This window comes from Bombina bombina, chromosome 2 (assembly GCF_027579735.1).
Source record: "Bombina bombina isolate aBomBom1 chromosome 2, aBomBom1.pri, whole genome shotgun sequence".
In the NCBI taxonomy this organism is placed as follows: Eukaryota; Metazoa; Chordata; class Amphibia; order Anura; family Bombinatoridae; genus Bombina; species Bombina bombina.
The window spans coordinates 153,190,159-153,213,958 of record NC_069500.1 but is presented as its reverse complement, the minus strand read 5'-3'; the positions used below and the strand labels follow the sequence as shown (position 1 = coordinate 153,213,958).

The window sequence follows — 23,800 nt, the reverse complement described above, 5'->3', positions numbered from 1 at the left end:
TCACATGCGTTTTATTAGCTTTTCACAACAGGGGAGTGCTAGTTCATCTAGGCCATATAGATAACATTGTGCTCATGCCCATGGGTTGTGCACAACACAGCACTAATTGGCTTAAATGCAAGTCAATAGATAATAAATAAATACAAAGTGATGTGATCAGGGGGCTGTCAAAAGAGGCTTAGATGCAAGGTAATCACAGAGGTAAAAAGTGTATTAATATAACCGTTTTCTGTGCAAAACTGGGGATGGGTAATAAAGGGATTAGCTATCTTTTTAAACAATACAAATTTTTTAGATGACTGTCCCTTTAACAAAACATTTTATCCAGCTCATGTTTTTAGTGGATTATGGGTCAATGTTTCTGAAAATGATCCATAGTCTAGAACACTAAAGGTTATGTAACCATATTATGTATTTTAAAGGGACATGAAAGTCAAAATTAAAGGGACACTGAACCCAAATATTTTCTTTTGTGATTCAGATAGAGCATGCAATTTTAAGCAACTTTCTAATTTATTCCTATTATCAAATTTTTTTCATTCTCTTGGTATCCTTATTTGAAAAGCAGGAATGTGAGTTTAGATGCCGGCCCATTTTTGGTGAACGACCTGGGTTGTTCTTGCTGATTGGTGGATTAATTTAACCGACCAATAAACAAGTGCTGTCCAGGGTCCTAAACCAAAAATTAGCTTAGATGCCTTCTTTTTCAAATAAAGATAGCAAGAGTACGAAGAAAAATTGATAATAGGAGTAAATTAGAAAGTTGCTTAAAATTGCATGCTCTATCTGAATCACGAAAGAAAAAATTTGGGTTTATTGTCCCTTTAAGCTTTCATGGTTTAGATAGAGCATTTCATTTTAAGAGACATTTCAGCTCATTTTTTATTTTCAAATGTATTTTGTTCTATTGGAATTCATTAAATTAAAGCATACCTAGATAGACTCAGGAGCTAGCTGGTTATTGTTGGCTACACATATATGCCTCTGGCCTCATCAGATGTGTTCTGCTGGCTTCCAGTAGTGCACTGACAAGAGGCATATGTGTGTAGGCATAGTGGTTAAACAGTTATAAGTTAGCAATAGTTATAAATAAGAAATAATTGTCCATGTTTTGTCTCACAAATTCAATATATCAAAATTCAAGCAATGTTCTTCCAGTATTTTTGTTGAGACTTTTTCAAATACGTAACAGAAATGTATCAAGTTTAATGTCTCTTTTTACTTCGCGTTGGTTTCTTAGATTGTGGCCCATAGGCTAAAACAGAGCTTTCCAAACTTTTCATGTTGGTGACACACTTTTTAGACCTACATCATTTTGCGACACGGTAATTAATTCAGTTGTACTAGCAAAAAGGAGGTTAAACTAACTTGTTTTAAAATATATGGACACATACATAAATTATATAATAATAATATGTATTTACAAGTAACAGTATGTAAGTATGTGCAAGAATTAAAAAAAAAGTTTAATAACACCAATCGCTACTTACTATTTTAATGGGATTTATGAGGTTGATGGGATGAACACAATTTCTGAATATTTAGTGGAATATTACATAAAGATACTCACATTTCATCATCAAGGATTTTTAAGCTTCCACTTCCTATCCATATATCAAGAGCAGGAGCAGCAATGCACTACTGGGAGCTAGCTGCAAAAAAAACCCTTTGACTTCAGCTCAGCGTTTAAGCTGCCGCCCTCAAAACTCCGTGAGCCCTACTGACTACTGCCCTCGCTGCAAACACACTGCTGTCCCACTCACTGACTACACATGCAGTCACGAGCCGATTAAGGAGACTACACGTGCAGTCAGGAGCCAATGTGCCGCCAAAGCCACCAATGGGAATAGTTTCAGTTCCCACTGAGCTGCGCCAATTGGTTAAGATGATCTGTGACCCACTAGGTATCAATCGTGTGTCAACCATGTGATATGCAGAGCAGGCAGGCAGGCAGAAAGTCAGAAACCAAAAAAAAAAATTTTTTTTAAATTTAATTTAAAAAAAATTGTGCTGAAGCAGGGACACACCTACACACTACTGCCGACACATTAGTGTGTCCCGACACACAGTTTGGAAAGCACTGGGCTAAAACATCCATATGGACATTAATTGCTACAGTGTTTGTAGTAATGGTATACCCTGTTGCCAACACTGCTTCCATAGAGTGCTAACACGTGCACACTCCTAGGAGCCTACCTAAGATTTACCTTCACCAAAGGATATCAAGAAAACAAAGCAAATGTTATAATAGAAGTAAATTGGAAAGTTATTTAAAAATGCATGTTTTGTATCAGAATCTGTCCCTTTAATGCATTTTTGCCACACATATTTTGTATAGGTTCTTCAATTTATCATGCTTGTTATAGAAACAAATATATGAAACCCCTTGAAAGACAAACAGATCAATAATAAAAAAATGACAAAATATATAGGACTGACAATAATATAAATAAAACAAAGGAAGTATGTGGGTTTTATATTTTGTTTTGTGTAATGTTTTATTCTTTTTTCTGAATGCTTTTTGCATATCTGATACTTTAGCTAGAGGAGAACACTTATGACTATGACGATATTGACAGTGTTATCAGTAGGAAAGAATGTCATCTATGTACCCTGCATCACACGCCTCTAAACTTAGCTTTATGTCCTAACTCCGCTTTGCCGTATGCCACTTTAATATCCAAAGATATTCCTGAGTGAACAGTTGGTTTGTAAAGATGAACTAAATTCTATTAGGTATCTCATTAGAGAAATTGGTGTCACTATGCCTTTGTGTTAATAGTATTAAACAGACTGTAAACAAAAATAGTTTTATCCAAGCATTTAACGTTCTTACCACAAACTACCAGCATTGTTTTAAAAATGTTAGATAAAGCCTTTTTATCGCCCTATGTACATTGTTTAGTCTGTTTTTCCCAGTACTGAGCCTTTATTTTTCATTCTGTTGTAGACAACACAGCCAATCACATGTTGTACAGCTGCCTCATAAACTCAAATACAGAGCTTGCTCCCGCTGCTTTCCATAAGAGGCCAAGAATCATCACTCTTCACTTAAAGGGATAGTAAAGTCCACATTAAATGTTCATGATTCAGATAGGGCATGTAATTTTAAGCAACTTTCTAATTTACTTTTATTATCAAATTTGCTTTGTTCATTTTGTATTCTTAGTTGAAAGTTAAACCTAGGTAGGTTGATATGCTAATTTCTATGCCCTTGAAGGCCGCCTCTTATCTGAATGCATTTGACAGTTGTTTTTCACAGCTAGAAGCCATTAGTTCATGTGTTTCATATAAATAACATTGTGCTCACGCACGTGGAGTTATTTAAGAGTCTGCAATAATTGCCTGAAATGCAAGTCTGTCAAAAGATCTGAGATAAGGAGGCCGTCTCTAGAAGCTTAGCTACAAGGTAATTACAGAGGTAAAAAGTATATTTCTTTCATGTAATTAGCAAGAGTCCATGAGCTAGTGACGTATGGGATATACATTCCTACCAGGAGGGGCAAAGTTTCCCAAACCTTAAAATGCCTATAAATACACCCCTCACCACACCCACAATTCAGTTTTACAAACTTTGCCTCCAATGGAGGTGGTGAAGTAAGTTTGTGCTAGATTCTACGTTGATATGCGCTCCGCAGCAAGTTGGAGCCCGGTTTTCCTCTCAGCGTGCAGTGAATGTCAGAGGGATGTGAGGAGAGTATTGCCTATTTGAATGCAGTGATCTCCTTCTACGGGGTCTATTTCATAGGTTCTCTGTTATCGGTCGTAGAGATTCATCTCTTACCTCCCTTTTCAGATCGACGATATACTCTTATATATACCATTACCTCTGCTGATTCTCGTTTCAGTACTGGTTTGGCTTTCTACAAACATGTAAATGAGTGTCCTGGGGTAAGTAAATCTTATTTTCTGTGACACTCTAAGCTATGGTTGGGCACTTTGTTTATAAAGTTCTAAATATATGTATGCAAACATTTATTTGCCTTGCCTCAGAATGTTCAACATTCCTTATTTTTCAGACAGTCAGTTTCATATTTGGGATAAATGCATTTGTTTCATTCATTTTTTCTTACCTTAAAAAATTTGACTTTTTCCCTGTGGGCTGTTAGGCTCGCGGGGGCAGAAAATGCTTCATTTTATTGCGTCATTCTTGGCGCGGACTTTTTTGGCGCAAAATTTTTTTTCTGTTTCCGGCGTCATACGTGTCACCGGAAGTTGCGTCATTTTTTGACGTTTTTTTTGCGTCAAAAATGTCGGCGTTCCGGATGTGGCGTCATTTTTGGCGCCAAAAGCATTTAGGCGCCAAATAATGTGGGCGTCTTTTTTGGCGCTAAAAAATATGGGCGTCATTTTTGTCTCCACATTATTTAAGTCTCATTATTTATTGCTTCTGGTTGCTAGAAGCTTGTTCACTGGCATTTTTTTCCCATTCCTGAAACTGTCATTTAAGGAATTTGATCAATTTTGCTTTATATGTTGTTTTTTTCTTTTACATATTGCAAGATGTTCCACGTTGCAACTGAGTCAGAAGATACTTCAGGAAAATCACTGCCCAGTGCTGGAGCTACCAAGCTAAGTGTATCTGCTATAACTTTTGGTATCTGTTTCTCCAGCTGTTGTTTGTATTGCATGTCATGTCAAACTTATTAATGCAGATAAAATTTCCTTTAGTACTGTTACATTACCTGTTGCTGTTCCGTCAACATCTAATTTTCAGAGTGTTCCTGATAACATAAGAGATTTTATTTATTTTTTTAAATCCTTTAAGAAGGCTATGTCTGTTATTTCTCCTTCTAGTATACATAAAAGTCTTTTAAAACTTCTCTTTTTTCAGATGAATTTTTAAATGAACATCATCATTCTGATACTGATAATGGTTCTTCTGGTTCAGAGGTTTCTGTCTCAGAGGTTGATGCTGATAAATCTTTGTATTTGTTCAAGATGGAATTTATTCGTTCTTTACTTAAAGAAGTATTATTTGCATTAGAAATAGAGGATTCTGGTCCTCTTGATACTAAATGTAAACATTTAAATAAGGTTTTTAAATCTCCTGTAGTTATTCCAGAAGTGTTTAATCTCCCTGATGCTATTTCTGAAGTAATTTCCAGGGAATGGAATAATTTGGGTAATTTATTTACTCCTTCTAGACGTTTAAGCAATTATATCCTGTGCCATCTGACAGATTAGAGTTTTTTGGGACAAAAATCCCTAAGGTTATGGGGCTGTCTCTACTCCTGCTAATGTACTACTATTCCTACGGCAGATAGTACTTCATTTAAGGATCCTTTAGATAGGAAAATTGAATCCTTTCTAAGAAAAGCTTACTTATGTTCAGGTAATCTTCTTAGACCTGCTATATTTTTAGCGGATGCTGCTGCAGCTTCAACTTTTTGGTTAGAAGCTTTAGCGCAACAAGTAACAGATCATAATTTTATAGCATTATTATTATTCTATAACATGCTAATAATTTTATTGGTGATACCATCTTTTGATATCATTAGAGTTGATGTCAGGTATATGTCTCTAGCTATTTTAGCTAGAAAAGCTTTATGGATTAAACTTGGAATGCTGATATGTCTTCTAAGTCAACTTTGCTTTCCCTTTCTTTCCAGGGTAAATAATCATTTTCGTTCCTTTCCTCACAACAAGGAACAAAAGCCTGATCCTTCATCCTCAGGAGCGGTATCAGTTTGGAAACTATTTCCAGTTTGGAATATATCCAAGCCTTATAGAAACCTATAGCCAGCTCCTAAGTACCTATGAAGGTGCGGCCCTTATTCCAGCTCAGCTGGTATGGGGCAGATTACGTTTTCTTCAAAGAAATTTGGATCAATTCCGTTCTCAATCTCTGGTTTCAGAACATTGTTTCAGAAAGGTACAGAATTGGCTTCAGTTAAGGCCTCCTGCTAAGAGATTTTTTTCTTTCCCGTGTCCCAGTTAACACAGCAAAGGCTCAGCATTTCTGAAATGTGTTTCAGATCTAGAGTTGGCTGGAGTATTTATGCCAGTTCCAGTTCTGGAACAGGGGCTGGGGTTTTATTTTATCTCTTCATTGTACCAAAGAAGGTCAATTCCTTCAGACCAGTTCCGGATCTATCATTATTGAATCGTTATGTTAGGATACCAACATTCAAGATGGTTACTGTAGGACTATCCTGCCTTTTGTTTAGCAAGGGCATTATATGTCTACAATAGATTTACAGGATGTGTATCTGCATATTCCGATTCATCCAGATCACTTTTAGTGTCTGAGATTCTCTTTTTAGACAAGCATTACCAGTTTTGTGGCTCTACCGTTTGGCCTAGCCTCAGTTCCAAGAATTTTTTTCAAAGGTTCTCTGTGCCCTTCTTTCTGTAATCAGAGAACAGGGTTTTGGTATTTCCTTATTTGGACGATATCTTGGTACTTGCTCAGTCTTCTCATTTTCAAAGAATCTCATACGAATCGACTTGTGTTGTTTCTTCAAGTTCATGGTTGGAGGATCAATTTACCAATCAGTTCATTGATTCCTCAGACAAGGGTAACCTTTTTAGGTTTCTAGATAGATTCAGTGTCTATGACTCTGTCCTTGTCAGACAAGAGAAGTTTAACATTGATATCAGCTTGTCAAAACCTTCAGTCACAATCATTCACTTTGGTAGCCTTATGCATGGAAATGTTAGGTCTTAGGACTGCCGCATCAGATGCGATCTCCTTTGCTCGTTTTCACATGCGACCTCTTCAGCTCTGTATGCTGAACCAATGGTGCAGGGATTACTCAAAGATATCTCAATTAATATCTTTAAACCGATTTTACGACACTCTCTGACATGGTGGACAGATCACCATCGTTTAGTTCAGGGGGCTTCTTTGTTCTTCCGACCTGGACTATAATCTCAACAGATGCAAGTCTTACAGGTTGGGGAGCTGTGTGGGGGTATCTGACGGCACAAGGGGTTTGGGAATCTCAGGAGGTGAGATTTCCGATCAATATTTTTGAACTCCGTGCAAATTTCAGAGCTCTTCAGTCTTGGCCTCTTCTGAAGAGAGAGTTGTTCATTTGTTTTCAGATAGACAATGTCACAACTGTGGCATACATCAATCATCAAGGAGGGACTCACAGTCCTCTGGCTATGAAAGAAGTATCTCAAATTTTGGTTTGGGCGGAATCCAGCTCCTGTCTAATCTCTGCGGTTCATATCCCAGGTATGGACAATTGGAAAGCGGATTATCTCAGTCGCCAAACGTTGCACTTGGGCGAATGGTCTCTTCACCCAGAGGTATTTCCTCAGATTGTTCAAATGTGGGAACTCCCAGAAATAGATCTGATGGCTTCTCATCTAAACAAGAAACTTCCCTGGTATCTGTCCGGATCCCGGGATCCTCGGGCGGAGGCAGTGGATGCATTTTCACTTCCTTGGAAGTATCATCCTGTCTATATCTTTCCGCCTCTAGTTTTTCTTCCAAGAGTAATCTCCAAGATTCTGAAGGAATGCTCGTTTGTTCTGCTGGTAGCTCCGGCATGGCCTCACAGGTTTTGGTATGCGGATCTGGTCCGGATGGCCTCTTGCCAACCGTGGACTCTTCCGTTAAGACCAGACCTTCTGTCGCAAGGTTCTTTTTTTCCATCAGGATCTGAAATCCTTAAATTTAAAGGTATGGAGATTGAACGCTTGATTCTTGGTCAAAGAGGTTTCTCTGACTCTGTGATTAATACTATGTTACAGGCGCGTAAATCTGTATCTAGAGAGATATATTATAGAGTCTGGAAGACTTATATTTCTTGGTGTCTTTCTCATCATTTTTTGGCATTCTTTTAGAATACCGAGAATTTTACAGTTTCTTCAGGATGGTTTAGATAAGGGTTTGTCCGCAAGTTCCTTGAAAGGTCAAATCTTTGCTCTTTCTGTTCTTTTTCATAGAAAGATTGCTATTCTTCCTGATATTCATTGTTTTGTACAAGCTTTGGTTCGTATAAAACCTGTCATTAAGTCAATTTCTCCTCTTTGGAGTTTGAATTTGGTTCTGGGGGCTCTTCAAGCTCCTCCGTTTGAACCTATGCATTCATTGGACATTAAATTACTTTCTTGGAAAGTTTTGTTCCTTTGGCAATCTCTTCTGCCAGAAGAGTTTCTGAATTATCTGCTCTTTCTTGTGAGTCTCCTTTTCTGATTTTTCATCAGGATAAGGCGGTGTTGCGAACTTCTTTTGATTTTTTACCTAAAGTTGTGAATTCCAACAACATTAGTAGAGAATTTGTGGTTCCTTCATTATGTCCTAATCCTAAGAATTCTAGGGAGAAATCGTTGCATTCTTTGGATGTTGTTAGAGCTTTGAAATATTATGTTGAAGCTACTAAGTCTTTCCGTAAGACTTCTAGTTTATTTGTTATCTTTTCCGGTTCTAGAAAAGGCCAGAAAGCTTCTGCCATTTCTTTGGCATCTTGGTTGAAATCTTTATTTCATCATGCTTATGTCGAGTCGGGTAAAACTCCGCCTCTAAGGATTACAGTTCATTCTACTAGTTCAGTTTCTACTTCCTGGGCGTTTAGGAATGAAGCTTCGATTGATCAGATTTGCAAAGCAGCAACTTGGTCCTCTTTGCATACTTTTTCTAAATTCTACCATTTTGATGTGTTTTCTTCTTCTGAAGCAGTTTTTGGTAGAAAAGTACTTCTGGCAGTGGTTTCAGTTTGAATCTTCTGCTTATGTTTTTCATTAAACTTTATTTTGGGTGTGGATTATTTTCAGCAGGAATTGGCTGTCTTTATTTTATCCCTCCCTCTCTAGTGACTCTTGTGTGGAAAGATCCACATCTTGGGTAGTCATTATCCCATACGTCACTAGCTCATGGACTCTTGCTAATTACATGAAAGAAAACATAATTTATGTAAGAACTTACCTGATAAATTCATTTCTTTCATATTAGCAAGAGTCCATGAGGCCGGCCCTTTTTTGTGGTGGTTATGATTTTTTTGTATAAAGCACAATTATTCCAATTCCTTATTTTATATGCTTTCACACTTTTTTCTTATCACCCCACTTCTTGGCTATTCGTTAAACTGAATTGTGGGTGTGGTGAGGGGTGTATTTATAGGCATTTTAAGGTTTGGGAAACTTTGCCCCTCCTGGTAGGAATGTATATCCCATACGTCACTAGCTCATGGACTCTTGCTAATATGAAAGAAATGAATTTATCAGGTAAGTTCTTACATAAATTATGTTTTCTATAACAGTGTTGGTAATGTTTTAAACAATAACATTTTGGTGATAACTATCCCTTTAACCTTTTAAAGCCGTTATGAGGTTCTATTCCGTCATAATTAGACTGGGCTTTAAAGCCGTTATGACGGAATTGAACGTCATAGCTAACGGCTGTCCTGAAGCCTTCTGTGCTTCAAGGATTTAATCGCGTTCTGGAGGGCGTTCCTAGGATTGTAGGGACGCCCCCCAGATGCGATCCAATAATTGAAATCTTGCGATCGTATGCACGATCGCGTAGTTTCAATTTGTCTACATCGGAACAGTTGTTCCGATGTAGGCACTTTAACCCTGTCACGAAAGGGTTAATTTAAAGTAACAATAGCACATTTTGCACTACAGTCTATGGGGCGGGTGGTACAGAAAATCAGATGCAGTGAAATTAAAGATATATTGGGTTGCATTTCTTTTCTAATATATATATATATATATATATATATATATATATATATATATATATATATATATATATATATATATATATATATACTGTATGTGTGTGTGTGGTGTCAAAAACAACCGAATGCCCGAAACGGAGGGTAATTTTATTAATCATTTGCAAAACTAATGTTTTCCACGTCTAATTTTAACTCCTTACAGATGCCATTTGGTAAAGTTCCACAGCTTCATATAGAGAGCCGCCATCTTGGAGCTTAGGTTATCTTGCACCCTTTGACACAAGCAGTGCACATTTACAGACCAGTGACGTTGCCGGCCTTCTGACAGCTGTAGATTTCAGGTTAGCATGTACAATACAAAGCAGGCAATTTTATATTTTTACTGCTGCATTGCTCTATATTATTCCTATGTGCTTTTAATAATTTATGTAGCATTTAAACTGTGTAAAAATAAACTGCAAATGATGTAAGGCTCCTGCTCTGTGTCTTGCACACTAACCCAAAGTAATACATAATACAACTGTTAAAAAGCTGTGAACATCACTGATATGCCAGTGTGCATTGCTTCAGCCTCAGGGTGCAAGAATACTTAGAATCCAAGATGGCAGCACCCAGTATGAAGATGCAGAGCTTCACCAACCAGCACTAGTAATGGGTTAAAAATAAGAGAAGACAGCTGCTGGCACAGACAATAGCAGGGTGAGTAGTTACCATTCTTTTGTATTTGTGTTGTTTATTACCCTTTTAAATATATCATGATATTTCAGTTAGCTACCCAGCTATTTGTCTGTGGGAATCTTACTCTGTAGAATTCTAAGTCTAATGATCTGTATTTGACTGATAAATTTAATTTTTAGGTTGAAAAATGTGTTCAGTTTTACTTTATCAATTTGTTGTTCCATTTAAATATTCCCAGTTTACTAGGTAAACTATTATCTGTCTATTTAGCCTACTTATTTCACATTAACCCCTTCCCACAGTTTGGACGTTCCATGCCGTCCTAACCTCACTGGGCTTTTGTGCCATTAGAACGACATGAAACATCCTAGCCAGTCTTCTCTCTTGAAGCCATAACTGCTTCCTAACTGATCGCGGGCTGGAGGGTGGGCCTAGCATTATGGGCACTCCCCCCGACCCGATCCCATCATTGAAATCACGTGAACATGCTCAATCTTAATTAATTTGTTTAATTTTGACATTCCTGTCTCTTTAACATTGCATACAACATTTAATGATACATTTCTCATCTTTCATTTGTGGTTACTACAGGAGCATGTAAAAAAATAATAAATATTGTTTTTAGATTAAATGTATGTTTAATAACTCCTACTTGTTTTTTAATTAATTTATTTGTAATTTATAATGCCTGATTATTGTATTGAATTCGTTATGCTATTAACATAACACATGCATTTATTTCTTATTTATTGTCTTTTTTTTTAAATCTTTTTCAGACATGGAGATGACTTGATTGTAACACCATTTGCTCAGGTAAGTTGAAATAATAAAGAAATAATTTTTTTTTTTTTTTTAGTTTGGTCTACAGAGCTACGAAAATGTTATTAAAGGGACATTGAACGCACATTTTTTCTTTCATGATTCAGATAGAGCATGCAATTTTAAGCAACTTTCTAATTTGCTCCTATTATCAATTTTTCTTAATTATCTTGCTATCTTTATTTGAAAAGCAAGACTATAAGTTTAGAAGCCGGACCATTTTTGGTTCACAACCTGGGTTGTCCTTGCTGATTGGACAGCACCAATAAACAAGTTCTGTCCATGGTCTGAACCAAAAATTGTCTGGCTCCTTAGCTTAGATGCCTTCTTTTTCAAATAAAGAAAGTAAAAGAACGAAGAAAAATTGATAATAGGAGTAAATTAGAAAGTTGCTTAAAATTGCATTCTCTGTCTGAATCATGAGAGAAAAAATTTGGGTTTAGTGTCCCTTTAAGTCCATATATCTGTAGAACTATTTTAAATGGTAATTAAAGGGACACTGAACCCAAATTTTTTCATTCGTGATTCCTATAGAGCATGCAATTTTAAGCAACTTTCTAATTTACTCCTATTATCAAATTTTCTTCATTCACTTGCTATCTCTATTTGAAAAAGAAGGCATCTAAGCTTCTTTTTTGTTTCAGAACTCTGGACAGCACTTTTTTTATTGGTGGATGAATTTATCCACCAGTCAGCAAGAATAACCCAGGTTATTCAACAAAAATGGGCCGGCATCTAAACTTACATTCTTGCATTTCAATTAAAGATACTAAGAGAAGGAAGAAAATTTGATAATAGGAGTAAATTAGAAAGTTGCTTAAAATTGAATGCTCTATCTGAATCACGAAAGAAAAAATTTGGGTTCAGTGTCCCTTTAAGCTCATATAAACAACTAAGCACTGCTGTGCAAAATAAATGTAATTTCACTTTGTCATATACAATGCACAATTTACAAGGTTTTGCAAATCAAAAGCATTTCAAGCTATAAACCTTTTGAAAAGCCTGGTGGAATACATGTTCATGGGCTCCTTTGCTGTTGCAGATTAGGGGCAAATGTATAGGAGATTGTGCTGTGATCTTACTGGTCACTTTATAGAGTGTTACAAATTCAGTTTTTTGTGTGTGATACAAATAGAGCATCCTGTTTTAAACAACTTTCCAAATTAATTCTGTTATCTAATTTACATCACTCTTTTGTTATCCTTTGTTGAAAGGCATACCTAGGTAGATTCAGGAGCTACAAAGCACTAGAGGGACCTAGCTGGTGATTGGAGGTTACACATGTATGCTTTTTATCTATGGCTTACTGGATGTGATCAGCTAGCTCCCAGTAGTGCATTGCCACTCATTCAACAAAGGATACCAAGAGAATTTAATAGAAGTGAATTGGAAAGTTGTTAAAATGGTATGCTCTATCTGAATCATAGGCTTCATGACCCTTATGATGGAGGTACGTTGGGCTCTTGTGAGGGAGTGGATTAGAAAAAGGCACGCATAATAAATAAGGAATATATATTGTAATTTTGTTTTTATAAAGCCTCAACTATTTTATGGGAACATTAAATGTTGTTTTATATCCCTTTAACGCCCCTTTCTTGATAAGCCATAATGCAAATGGTGTTATTGGCTTTTTGTGTCCTGTTTACTGTTTAAGCACGTTGATGTGTTGGTATTTAGATGTGACGCAGGACGTCCCGGGAGCTCTGCCGTGTTATCTCACACAGTTTAGTTAGCATTGTTATCATTGTCTGTAACTTAGCCAAGAGCATGGTACAGGCTAAGGGCTCCGTATCAGTCCCCTATTAGTGCTGGCTAATATAACCAGAGCTCACTTTCATTAGATGGCTATGATAGTCTGTTACTGGATTAGAGCACATAAAACTCTACTCATACAAACATTTTTATCCAGTGTTTTTATATATTTTTAAAACAGTTTTAAACAATAAAATGTTCTATTCTAAAAAATTATTAAGCAAAAGTGTTAAAGTCCATGCACAAGTGCATTTTTTATTTTAATAAAATGCTCTATTTTAATATTTATTAAGAAAATGTGTTTAAAGTAGCGCATCATGTACAGTGCGTTGCAGGTTGTTTGTTTTTTCCCAAATATACTTTATCTGAATCATTAAAGAAAAAAAATTGGTTTTATGTCCCTTTTAAAGATGTTTAGTTTGAAACTAACAAAGACTAAATGTTTGTGCAATACAGGTCCATAGAATGCAAGCTCACTGGCTGATAAGCAAAACTCCCTCCCCTCTATTGGTGGTCAATGCCCAATGAGCATAAAAATGATTTGTGAAACCCAAAAATTTTCTTTCATGAATTAGATAGAACATACAATTTTAAACAACTTTCCAATTTACTTCTATAATCAAATTTGCTTCATTCTCTTGATATCATTTGTTGAAGGAGTAGCAATGCACTACTGGTTTCTAATTGAACACATTGGGTGAGCCAATGACAATCCGTATTTATATGCAGCAACCAATCAACAGCTAGAATCTAGGTTCTTTTCTGCACCCGAGCTTGCCTATATTAACCTTTCAGCAAAGGATAATAAGTGAACGATGCAAATGAAATAATAAAAGTAAATTGAAAAGTTATTAAATTTGTATATTCTTTCTGAATCTTGAAGGTCTAATTTTGACTTTACTTTAATACATTATTACATTTGAAAAAAATATCTTTTAGAGACAATACATTTAAAAAATCTGGCATTTTGATTCTAAAACATTAACATCAGACGTCTGGTTCATTTTCAAAATGTGCCCCAATTGCCACCAGAATTTAATGTAGCGTTCTTTAATAAAAAATTAAAATATATATAAATATATATGTATATGTTTATATAGATAAATATGTATTAATATGGAGCCTATGGAAGCGCGCTCTGGTGAGAGCAAAGCTTCAGTTCAACCAAACTTTCAATACCAGCTCACATTTACGTGCGCTGGTATTACTGAGTGGAGCGCAAATATTTACGCATAAGCGATATTTTGCGCTCCACTCGTAATCTGGCCCATAATTAACCATTCCCAAGCAAATCCCCATGTTTTTTTTTCAACTTTATTTTTTAAAGATCTTTTGTGTGGTGCTCCAAGAGCAGGGGATTCTCTTTCAAATGAGGTCTTAGAGGTTTGTGGCTTCTATGGCAGTGTTTTTCAACCAGTGTGCCGTGGCACACTAGTGTGCCGTGAGAGATCCTCAGGTGTGCCGCGGCAGATTGACAACAGTGAGGGGGTGTCCCTCTTTCAAATGAGGTCTTAGAGGTTTGTGGCTTCTATGGCAGTGTTTTTCAACCAGTGTGCCATGAGAGATCGTCAGGTGTGCCGCGGCAGACTGACAACAGTGAGGGGGTGTCCCTCTTTCAAATTATGAAATATTGTGAGGTATGTGACAGGCTCATCAGGCATCATTTACAACCATGACATTGACATTCATTCACAGACAATAATTATGATTGTTTGTGAATGAATGTCAATATGTCATGTATAGTTTGTAGTAGGCATGGCATGACAGCACAGCACAGTGTGTGTGTGTATATATATATATATATATACTGTATATATATCCTGTATTAGGCTACAATGTGTGATTTTGTAAAATTTTGGGATGGTGGTGTGCCACAGGATTTTTTAATGTAAAAAAGTGTGCCACGGAAAAAAAAAAGGTTGCAAATCACTGTTCTATGGGAGCTGAGATAGAGAAGTTTTAAGAACCTCCACCCATCCAGTTCCCTTGCAGCTACACTGAGCTTCCTAGTAGTGATGTGCATGACAAGAACATTTCGTCATGCGCCTACAGGTAATGATGTACATGACAAGAATACCTTGTCATGCACCTACAGGTAATGATGTACATGACAAGAATACCTTGTCATGCACCTACAGGTAATGATGTACTTGACAAGAATACCTTGTCATGCACCTACAGGTAATGATGTACATGACAAGAACACCTCATGCGTCTACAGGTAGTGATGTGCATGACCAGAACACCACAACATGCGCCTACAGGTAGTGATGTGCATGACAAGAACACCTCATGCGCCTACAGGTAGTGATGTGCATGACCAGAACACCACAACATGCGCCTACAGGTAATGATGTGCATGACAAGAACACCTCATCATGCGCCTACAGGTAGTGATGTGCATAACAGGAACACCTCATGCGCCTACAGGTAGTGATGTGCAGCATGAAAAAAACACCTCGTCATGCGCCAACAGGTAGTGATATGCATGACAAGAACACCTCATCATGCGCCTACAGGTAGTGATGTGCATAACAAGAACACCTCATCATGCGCCTACAGGTAGTGATGTGCATGACAAGAACACCTTGTCATGCGCCTACAGGTAGTGATGTGCATGACAAGAACACCTTGTCATGCGCCTACAGGTAGTGATGTGCATGACAAGAACACCTTGTCATGCGCCTACAGGTAGTGATATGCATGACAAGAACACCTCGTCATGCGCCTACAGGTAGCTATGTGCATGACAGGAACACCTCATGCGCCTACAGGTAGTGATGTGCATGACAAGAACACCTCATCATGTGCCTACAGGTAGCGATGTGCATGACAAGAACACCTCGTCATGCGCCTACAGATAGTGATGTGCATGACAAGAACACCTCATGCGCCTACAGTTAGCGATGTGCAGCATGACAAGAAGACCTCATCATGCGCCTACAGGTGGTGATGTGCATGAAAAGAACACCCCGTCATGTGCCTACAGGTAGTGATGTACATGACAAGAACACCTCCTCATGCGCCTACAGGTAGTGATGTGCATGACAAGAACACCTCATCATGCGCCTACAGGTAGTGATGTGCATTACAAGAACACCTCATCATGCGCCTACAGGTAGTGATGTGCATTACAAGAACACCTCATCATGCGCCTACAGGTAGTGATGTGTATGACAAGAACACCTTGTCATGCGCCTACAGGTAGTGATGTGCATGACAAGAACACCTCATGTGCCTACAGGTAGTGATGTGCAGCATGACAAGAACACCTCGTCATGCGCCTACAGGTAGCGATGTGCATGACAGGAACACCTTATGCGCCTACAAGTAGTGATGTGCATTACAAGAACACCTTGTCATGCGCCTACAGGTAGTGATGTGCATGACAAGAACACCTCGTCTTGCGCCTACAGGTAGTGATGTACATGACAGGAACACCTCATGCGTCTACAAGTAGTGATGTGCAGCATGAAAAGAACACCTCGTCAAGCGCCTACAGGTAGTGATGTGCATGACAAGAACACTTTGTCATGCGCCTACAGGTAGTGATGTGATTGACAAGAACACCTCGTCATGCGCCTACAGGTTGCGATGTGCATGACAAGAACACCTCATGCGCCTACAGGTAGTGATGTGCATGACAAGAACACCTCGTCATGCGCCTACAGGTAGTGATGTGCATGACAAGAACACCTCATGCGCCTACGGGTAATGATGTGCATGACAAAAACACCTTGTCATGCGCCTACAGGTAGTGATGTGCATGACAAGAACACCTCATGCGCCTACAGGTAGTAATGTGCATGAGAAGAACACCTCGTCATGCTCCTACTGGTAGCGATGTGCATGACAGGAACACCTCATGCGCCTACAGGTAGTGATGTGCATGACAAGAACACTTCATGCACCTACAGTTAGCGATGTGCAATTTGACAAGAACACCTCGTCATGCGCCTACAGGTAGCAATGTGCATGACAGGAACAACTCATGCTCCTACAGGTAATGATGTTCATGACAAGAACACCTCATCATGCTCTTACAGGTGGTGATGTGCATGACAAGAACACCTCGTCATGCGCCTACAGGTAGCGATGTGCATGACAAGAACACCTCATGCATTTACAGGTAGTGATGTGCATGACAAGAACACCTCATCATGCGCCTACAGGTAGTGATGTGCATGACAAGAACACCTCATGCGCCTACAGGTAGTGATATGCATGACAAGAACACCTCATGCGCCTACAGGTAGTGATGTGCATGACAAGAACACCTCATCATGCGCCTACAGGTAATTATGTGCAGCATGACAAGAACAACTCATGCGCCTACAGGTAGCGATGTGCATGACAGGAACACCTCATCATGCGCCTACAGGTAGTGATGTGCATGACAAGAACACCTTGTCATGTGCCTACAGGTAGTGATGTGCATGACAAGAACAAACACTTCATGCGGCTACAGGTAGTGATGTGCATGACAAGAACACCTCATGCGCCTACAGGTAGTGATGTGCATGACAAGAACACCTTGTCATGCGCCTACAGGTTGTGATGTGCATGACAAGAACACCTTGTCATGCGCCTACAGGTAGTGATGTGCATGACAAGAACACCTTGTCATGCGCCTACAGGTAGTGATGTGCATGACAAGAACACCTTGTCATGCGCCTACAGGTAGTGATGTGCATGACAAGAACACCTTGTCATGCGCCTACTGGTAGTGATATGCATGACAAGAACACCTCATCATGTGGCTACAGGTAGCGATGTGCATGACAAGAACACCTCATGCGCCTACAGGTAGTGATGTGCAGCATGACAAGAACACCTCCTCATGCGCCTACAGGTAGCGATGTGCATGACAGGAACTCCTCATGCGCCTACAGGTAGCGATGTGCATGACAGGAACACCTCATGCGCCTACAGGTAGTGATGTGCATGACAAGAACACCTCATCATGCGCCTACAGGTAGTGATGTGCATGACAAGAACACCTCCTCATGCGCCTACAGGTAGTGATGTGCATGACAAGAACACCTCGTCATGCGCCTACAGTTAGTGATATGCATGACAGGAACACCTCATGCACCTACAGGTAGCGATGTGCATGACAGGAACACCTCATGTGCCTACAGGTAGAGATGTGCATGACAAGAACACCTTGTCATGCGCCTACAGGTAGCGCAATGCATGAGAAGAACACCTTGTCATGCGCCTACAGGTAGCGATGTGCATGATAAGAACACCTTGTCATGCGCCTACAGGTAGTGATGTGCATGACAAGAACACCTCGTCATGCGCCTACAGGTAGTGATATGCATGACAAGTACACTTCATGCGCCTACAGGTAGCGATGTGCATGACAGGAACACCTCATGCGCTTACAGGTAGTGATGTGCAGCATGACAAGAACACCTCCTCATGCGCCTACAGGTAGCGATGTGCATGACAGGAACACCTTATGCGCCTACAGGTAGTGATGTGCATGACAGGAACACCTTATGCGCCTACAGGTAGTGATGTGCATGACAGGAACACCTTATGTGCCTACAGGTAGTGATGTGCAGCATGACAAGAACACCTCCTCATGCGCCTACAGGTAGCGATGTGCATGACAGGAACACCTCATGCGCCTACAGGTAGTGATGTGCATGACAAGAACACCTCGTCATGCGCCTACAGGTAGTGATGTGCATGACAAGAACACCTTGTCATGCGCCTACAGGTAGTGATGTGCATGACAAGAACACCTCATTCACCTACAGGTAGCGATGTGCATGACAAGAACACCTCATGCACCTACAGGTAGTGATGTGCATGACAGGAACACCTCATGCGCCTACAGGTAGCAAGAACACCTCATGCGCCTACAGGTAGCGATGTGCATGACAAGAACACCTCATGCTCCTACAGGTAGCGATGTGCATGACAAGAACACCTCGTCATGCGCCTACAGGTAGTGATGTGCATGACAGGAACACCTCATGCACCTACAGATAGCGATGTGCATGACAAGAACACCTCATGCGCCTACAGGTAGCGATGTGCATGACAAGAACACCTCATGCGCCTACAGGTAGCGATGTGCATGACAAGAACACCTCATGCGCCTACAGGTAGCGATGTGCATGACAAGAACACCTCATGCACCTACAGTTAGCGATGTGCAATTTGACAAGAACACCTCGTCATGCGCCTACAGGTAGCAATGTGCATGACAGGAACAACTCATGCTCCTACAGGTAATGATGTTCATGACAAGAACACCTCATCATGCTCTTACAGGTGGTGATGTGCATGACAAGAACACCTCGTCATGCGCCTACAGGTAGCGATGTGCATGACAAGAACACCTCATGCATTTACAGGTAGTGATGTGCATGACAAGAACACCTCATCATGCGCCTACAGGTAGTGATGTGCATGACAAGAACACCTCATGCGCCTACAGGTAGTGATATGCATGACAAGAACACCTCATGCGCCTACAGGTAGTGATGTGCATGTCAAGAACACCTCATGCGCCTACAGGTAGTGATGTGCATGACAGGAACACCTTATGTGCCTACAGGTAGTGATGTGCAGCATGACAAGAACACCTCCTCATGCGCCTACAGGTAGCGATGTGCATGACAGGAACACCTTATGCGCCTACAGGTAGTGATGTGCATGACAGGAACACCTTATGCGCCTACAGGTAGTGATGTGCATGACAGGAACACCTTATGTGCCTACAGGTAGTGATGTGCAGCATGACAAGAACACCTCCTCATGCGCCTACAGGTAGCGATGTGCATGACAGGAACACCTCATGCGCCTACAGGTAGTGATGTGCATGACAAGAACACCTCCTCATGCGCCTACAGGTAGCGATGTGCATGACAGGAACACCTTATGCGCCTACAGGTAGTGATGTGCATGACAGGAACACCTTATGCGCCTACAGGTAGTGATGTGCATGACAGGAACACCTTATGTGCCTACAGGTAGTGATGTGCAGCATGACAAGAACACCTCCTCATGAGCCTACAAGTAGCGATGTGCATGACAGGAACACCTCATGCGCCTACAGGTAGTGATGTGCATGACAAGAACACCTCGTCATGCGCCTACAGGTAGTGATGTGCATGACAAGAACACCTTGTCATGCGCCTACAGGTAGTGATGTGCATGACAAGAACACCTCATTCACCTACAGGTAGCGATGTGCATGACAAGAACACCTCATGCACCTACAGGTAGTGATGTGCATGACAGGAACACCTCATGCGCCTACAGGTAGCAAGAACACCTCATGCGCCTACAGGTAGCGATGTGCATGACAAGAACACCTGATGCGCCTACAGGTAGCGATGTGCATGACAAGAACACCTCGTCATGCGCCTACAGGTAGTGATGTGCATGACAGGAACACCTCATGCACCTACAGATAGCGATGTGCATGACAAGAACACCTCATGCGCCTACAGGTAGCGATGTGCATGACAAGAACACCTCATGCGCCTACAGGTAGTGATGTGCATGACAAGAACACCTCATGCGCCTACAGGTAGCGATGTGCATGACAAGAACACCTCATGCACCTACAGTTAGCGATGTGCAATTTGACAAGAACACCTCGTCATGCGCCTACAGGTAGCAATGTGCATGACAGGAACAACTCATGCTCCTACAGGTAATGATGTTCATGACAAGAACACCTCATCATGCTCTTACAGGTGGTGATGTGCATGACAAGAACACCTCGTCATGCGCCTACAGGTAGCGATGTGCATGACAAGAACACCTCATGCATTTACAGGTAGTGATGTGCATGACAAGAACACCTCATCATGCGCCTACAGGTAGTGATGTGCATGACAAGAACACCTCATGCGCCTACAGGTAGTGATATGCATGACAAGAACACCTCATGCGCCTACAGGTAGTGATGTGCATGTCAAGAACACCTCATGCGCCTACAGGTAGTGATATGCATGACAGGAACACCTTATGCGCCTACAGGTAGTGATGTGCATGACAGGAACACCTTATGTGCCTACAGGTAGTGATGTGCAGCATGACAAGAACACCACCTCATGCGCCTACAGGTAGCGATGTGCATGACAGGAACACCTCATGCGCCTACAGGTAGTGATATGCATGACAGGAACACCTTATGCGCCTACAGGTAGTGATGTGCATGACAGGAACACCTTATGTGCCTACAGGTAGTGATGTGCAGCATGACAAGAACACCTCCTCATGCGCCTACAGTTAGCGATGTGCATGACAGGAACACCTCATGCGCCTACAGGTAGTGATGTGCATGACAAGAACACCTCGTCATGCGCCTACAGGTAGTGATGTGCATGACAAGAACACCTTGTCATGCGCCTACAGGTAGTGATGTGCATGACAAGAACACCTCATGCACCTACAGGTAGCGATGTGCATGACAAGAACACCTCATGCACCTACAGGTAGTGATGTGCATGACAGGAACACCTCATGCGCCTACAGGTAGCGATGTGCATGACAAGAACACCTCATGCGCCTACAGGTAGCGATGTGCATGACAAGAACACCTCGTCATGCGCCTACAGGTAGTGATGTCCATGACAGGAACACCTCATGCACCTACAGGTAGCGATGTGCATGACAAGAACACCTCATGCGCCTACAGGTAGCGATGTGCATGACAAGAACACCTCATGCACCTACAGTTAGCGATGTGCAATTTGACAAGAACACCTCGTCATGCGCCTACAGGTAGCAATGTGCATGACAGGAACAACTCATGCTCCTACAGGTAATGATGTTCATGACAAGAACACCTCATCATGCTCTTACAGGTGGTGATGTGCATGACAAGAACACCTCGTCATGCGCCTACAGGTAGCGATGTGCATGACAAGAACACCTCATGCATTTACAGGTAGCGATGTGCATGACAAGAACACCTCATCATGCGCCTACAGGTAGTGATATGCATGACAAGAACACCTCATGCGCCTACAGGTAGTGATATGCATGACAAGAACACCTCATGCGCCTACAGGTAGTGATGTGCATGTCAAGAACACCTCATCATGCGCCTATAGGTAATTATGTGCAGCATGACAAGAACAACTCATGCGCCTACAGGTAGCGATGTGCATGACAGGAACACCTCATCATGCGCCTACAGGTAGTGATGTGCATGACAAGAACACCTTGTCATGTGCCTACAGGTAGTGATGTGCATGACAAGAACACTTCATGCGCCTACAGGTAGTGATGTGCATGACAAGAACACCTCATGCCCCTACAGGTAGTGATGTGCATGACAAGAACACCTTGTCATGCGCCTACAGGTAGTGATTTGCATGACAAGAACACCTTGTCATGCGCCTACAGGTAGTGATGTGCATGACAAGAACACCTTGTCATGCGCCTACAGGTAGTGATGTGCATGACAAGAACACCTTGTCATGCGCCTACAGGTAGTGATATGCATGACAAGAACACCTCATCATGTGGCTACAGGTAGCGATGTGCATGACAAGAACACCTCATGCGCCTACAGGTAGTGATGTGCAGCATGACAAGAACACCTCCTCATGCGCCTACAGGTAGCGATGTGCATGACAGGAACACCTCATGCGCCTACAGGTAGTGATGTGCATGACAAGAACACCTCGTCATGCGCCTACAGGTAGTGATGTGCATGACAAGAACACCTCCTCATGCGCCTACAGGTAGTGATGTGCATGACAAGAACACCTCGTCATGCACCTACAGGTAGCGCAATGCATGAGAAGAACACCTTGTCATGCGCCTACAGGTAGCGATGTGCATGATAAGAACACCTTGTCATGCGCCTACAGGTAGTGATGTGCATGACAAGAACACCTCGTCATGCGCCTACAGGTAGTGATATGCATGACAAGTACACTTCATGCGCCTACAGGTAGCGATGTGCATGACAGGAACACCTCATACGCCTACAGGTAGTGATGTGCAGCATGACAAGAACACCTCCTCATGCGCCTACAGGTAGTGATGTGCATGACAGGAACACCTTATGCGCCTACAGGTAGTGATGTGCATGACAGGAACACCTTATGTGCCTACAGGTAGTGATGTGCAGCATGAGAAGAACACCTCCTCATGCGCCTACAGGTAGCGATGTGCATGACAGGAACACCTTGTCATGCGCCTACAGGTAGTGATGTGCATGACAAGAACACCTCATGCACCTACAGGTAGCGATGTGCATGACAAGAACACCTCATGCACCTACAGGTAGTGATGTGCATGACAGGAACACCTCATGCGCCTACAGGTAGCAAGAACACCTCATGCGCCTACAGGTAGCGATGTGCATGACAAGAACACCTGATGCGCCTACAGGTAGCGATGTGCATGACAAGAACACCTCGTCATGCGCCTACAGGTAGTGATGTGCATGACAGGAACACCTCATGCACCTACAGGTAGCGATGTGCATGACAAGAACACCTCATGCGCCTACAGGTAGCGATGTGCATGACAAGAACACCTCATGCGCCTACAGGTAGCGATGTGCATGACAAGAACACCTCATGCGCCTACAGGTAGCGATGTGCATGACAAGAACACCTCATGCGCCTACAGGTAGCGATGTGCATGACAAGAACACCTTGTCATGCGCCTACAGGTAGTGATGTGCATGACAAGAACACCTCATCATGCGCCTACAGGTAGTGATATGCATGACAAGTACACTTCATGCGCCTACAGGTAGCGATGTGCATGACAGGAACACCTCATGCGCCTACAGGTAGCGATGTGCAGCATGACAAGAACACCTCCTCATGCGCCTACAGGTAGTGATGTGCATGACAGGAACACCTTATGCGCCTACAGGTAGTGATGTGCATGACAGGAACACCTTATGCGCCTAC

The 23,800-nt window shown here is 41.3% G+C and overlaps 1 protein-coding gene across 4 annotated transcripts in view; it reads left to right on the top strand.

Moving 5' to 3' along the window:
* Nucleotides 1-23,800, top strand: part of PDE4D (phosphodiesterase 4D) — a 943,818-nt gene that overhangs the window by 608,136 nt on the left and 311,882 nt on the right. For all 4 annotated transcript variants that reach the window (XM_053701299.1, XM_053701296.1, XM_053701297.1 and 1 more), the window contains one exon: nt 11,093-11,129. In XM_053701299.1, coding sequence (XP_053557274.1) covers nt 11,093-11,129 — 37 coding nt within the window. The remainder of the gene's footprint in view (nt 1-11,092; nt 11,130-23,800) is intronic.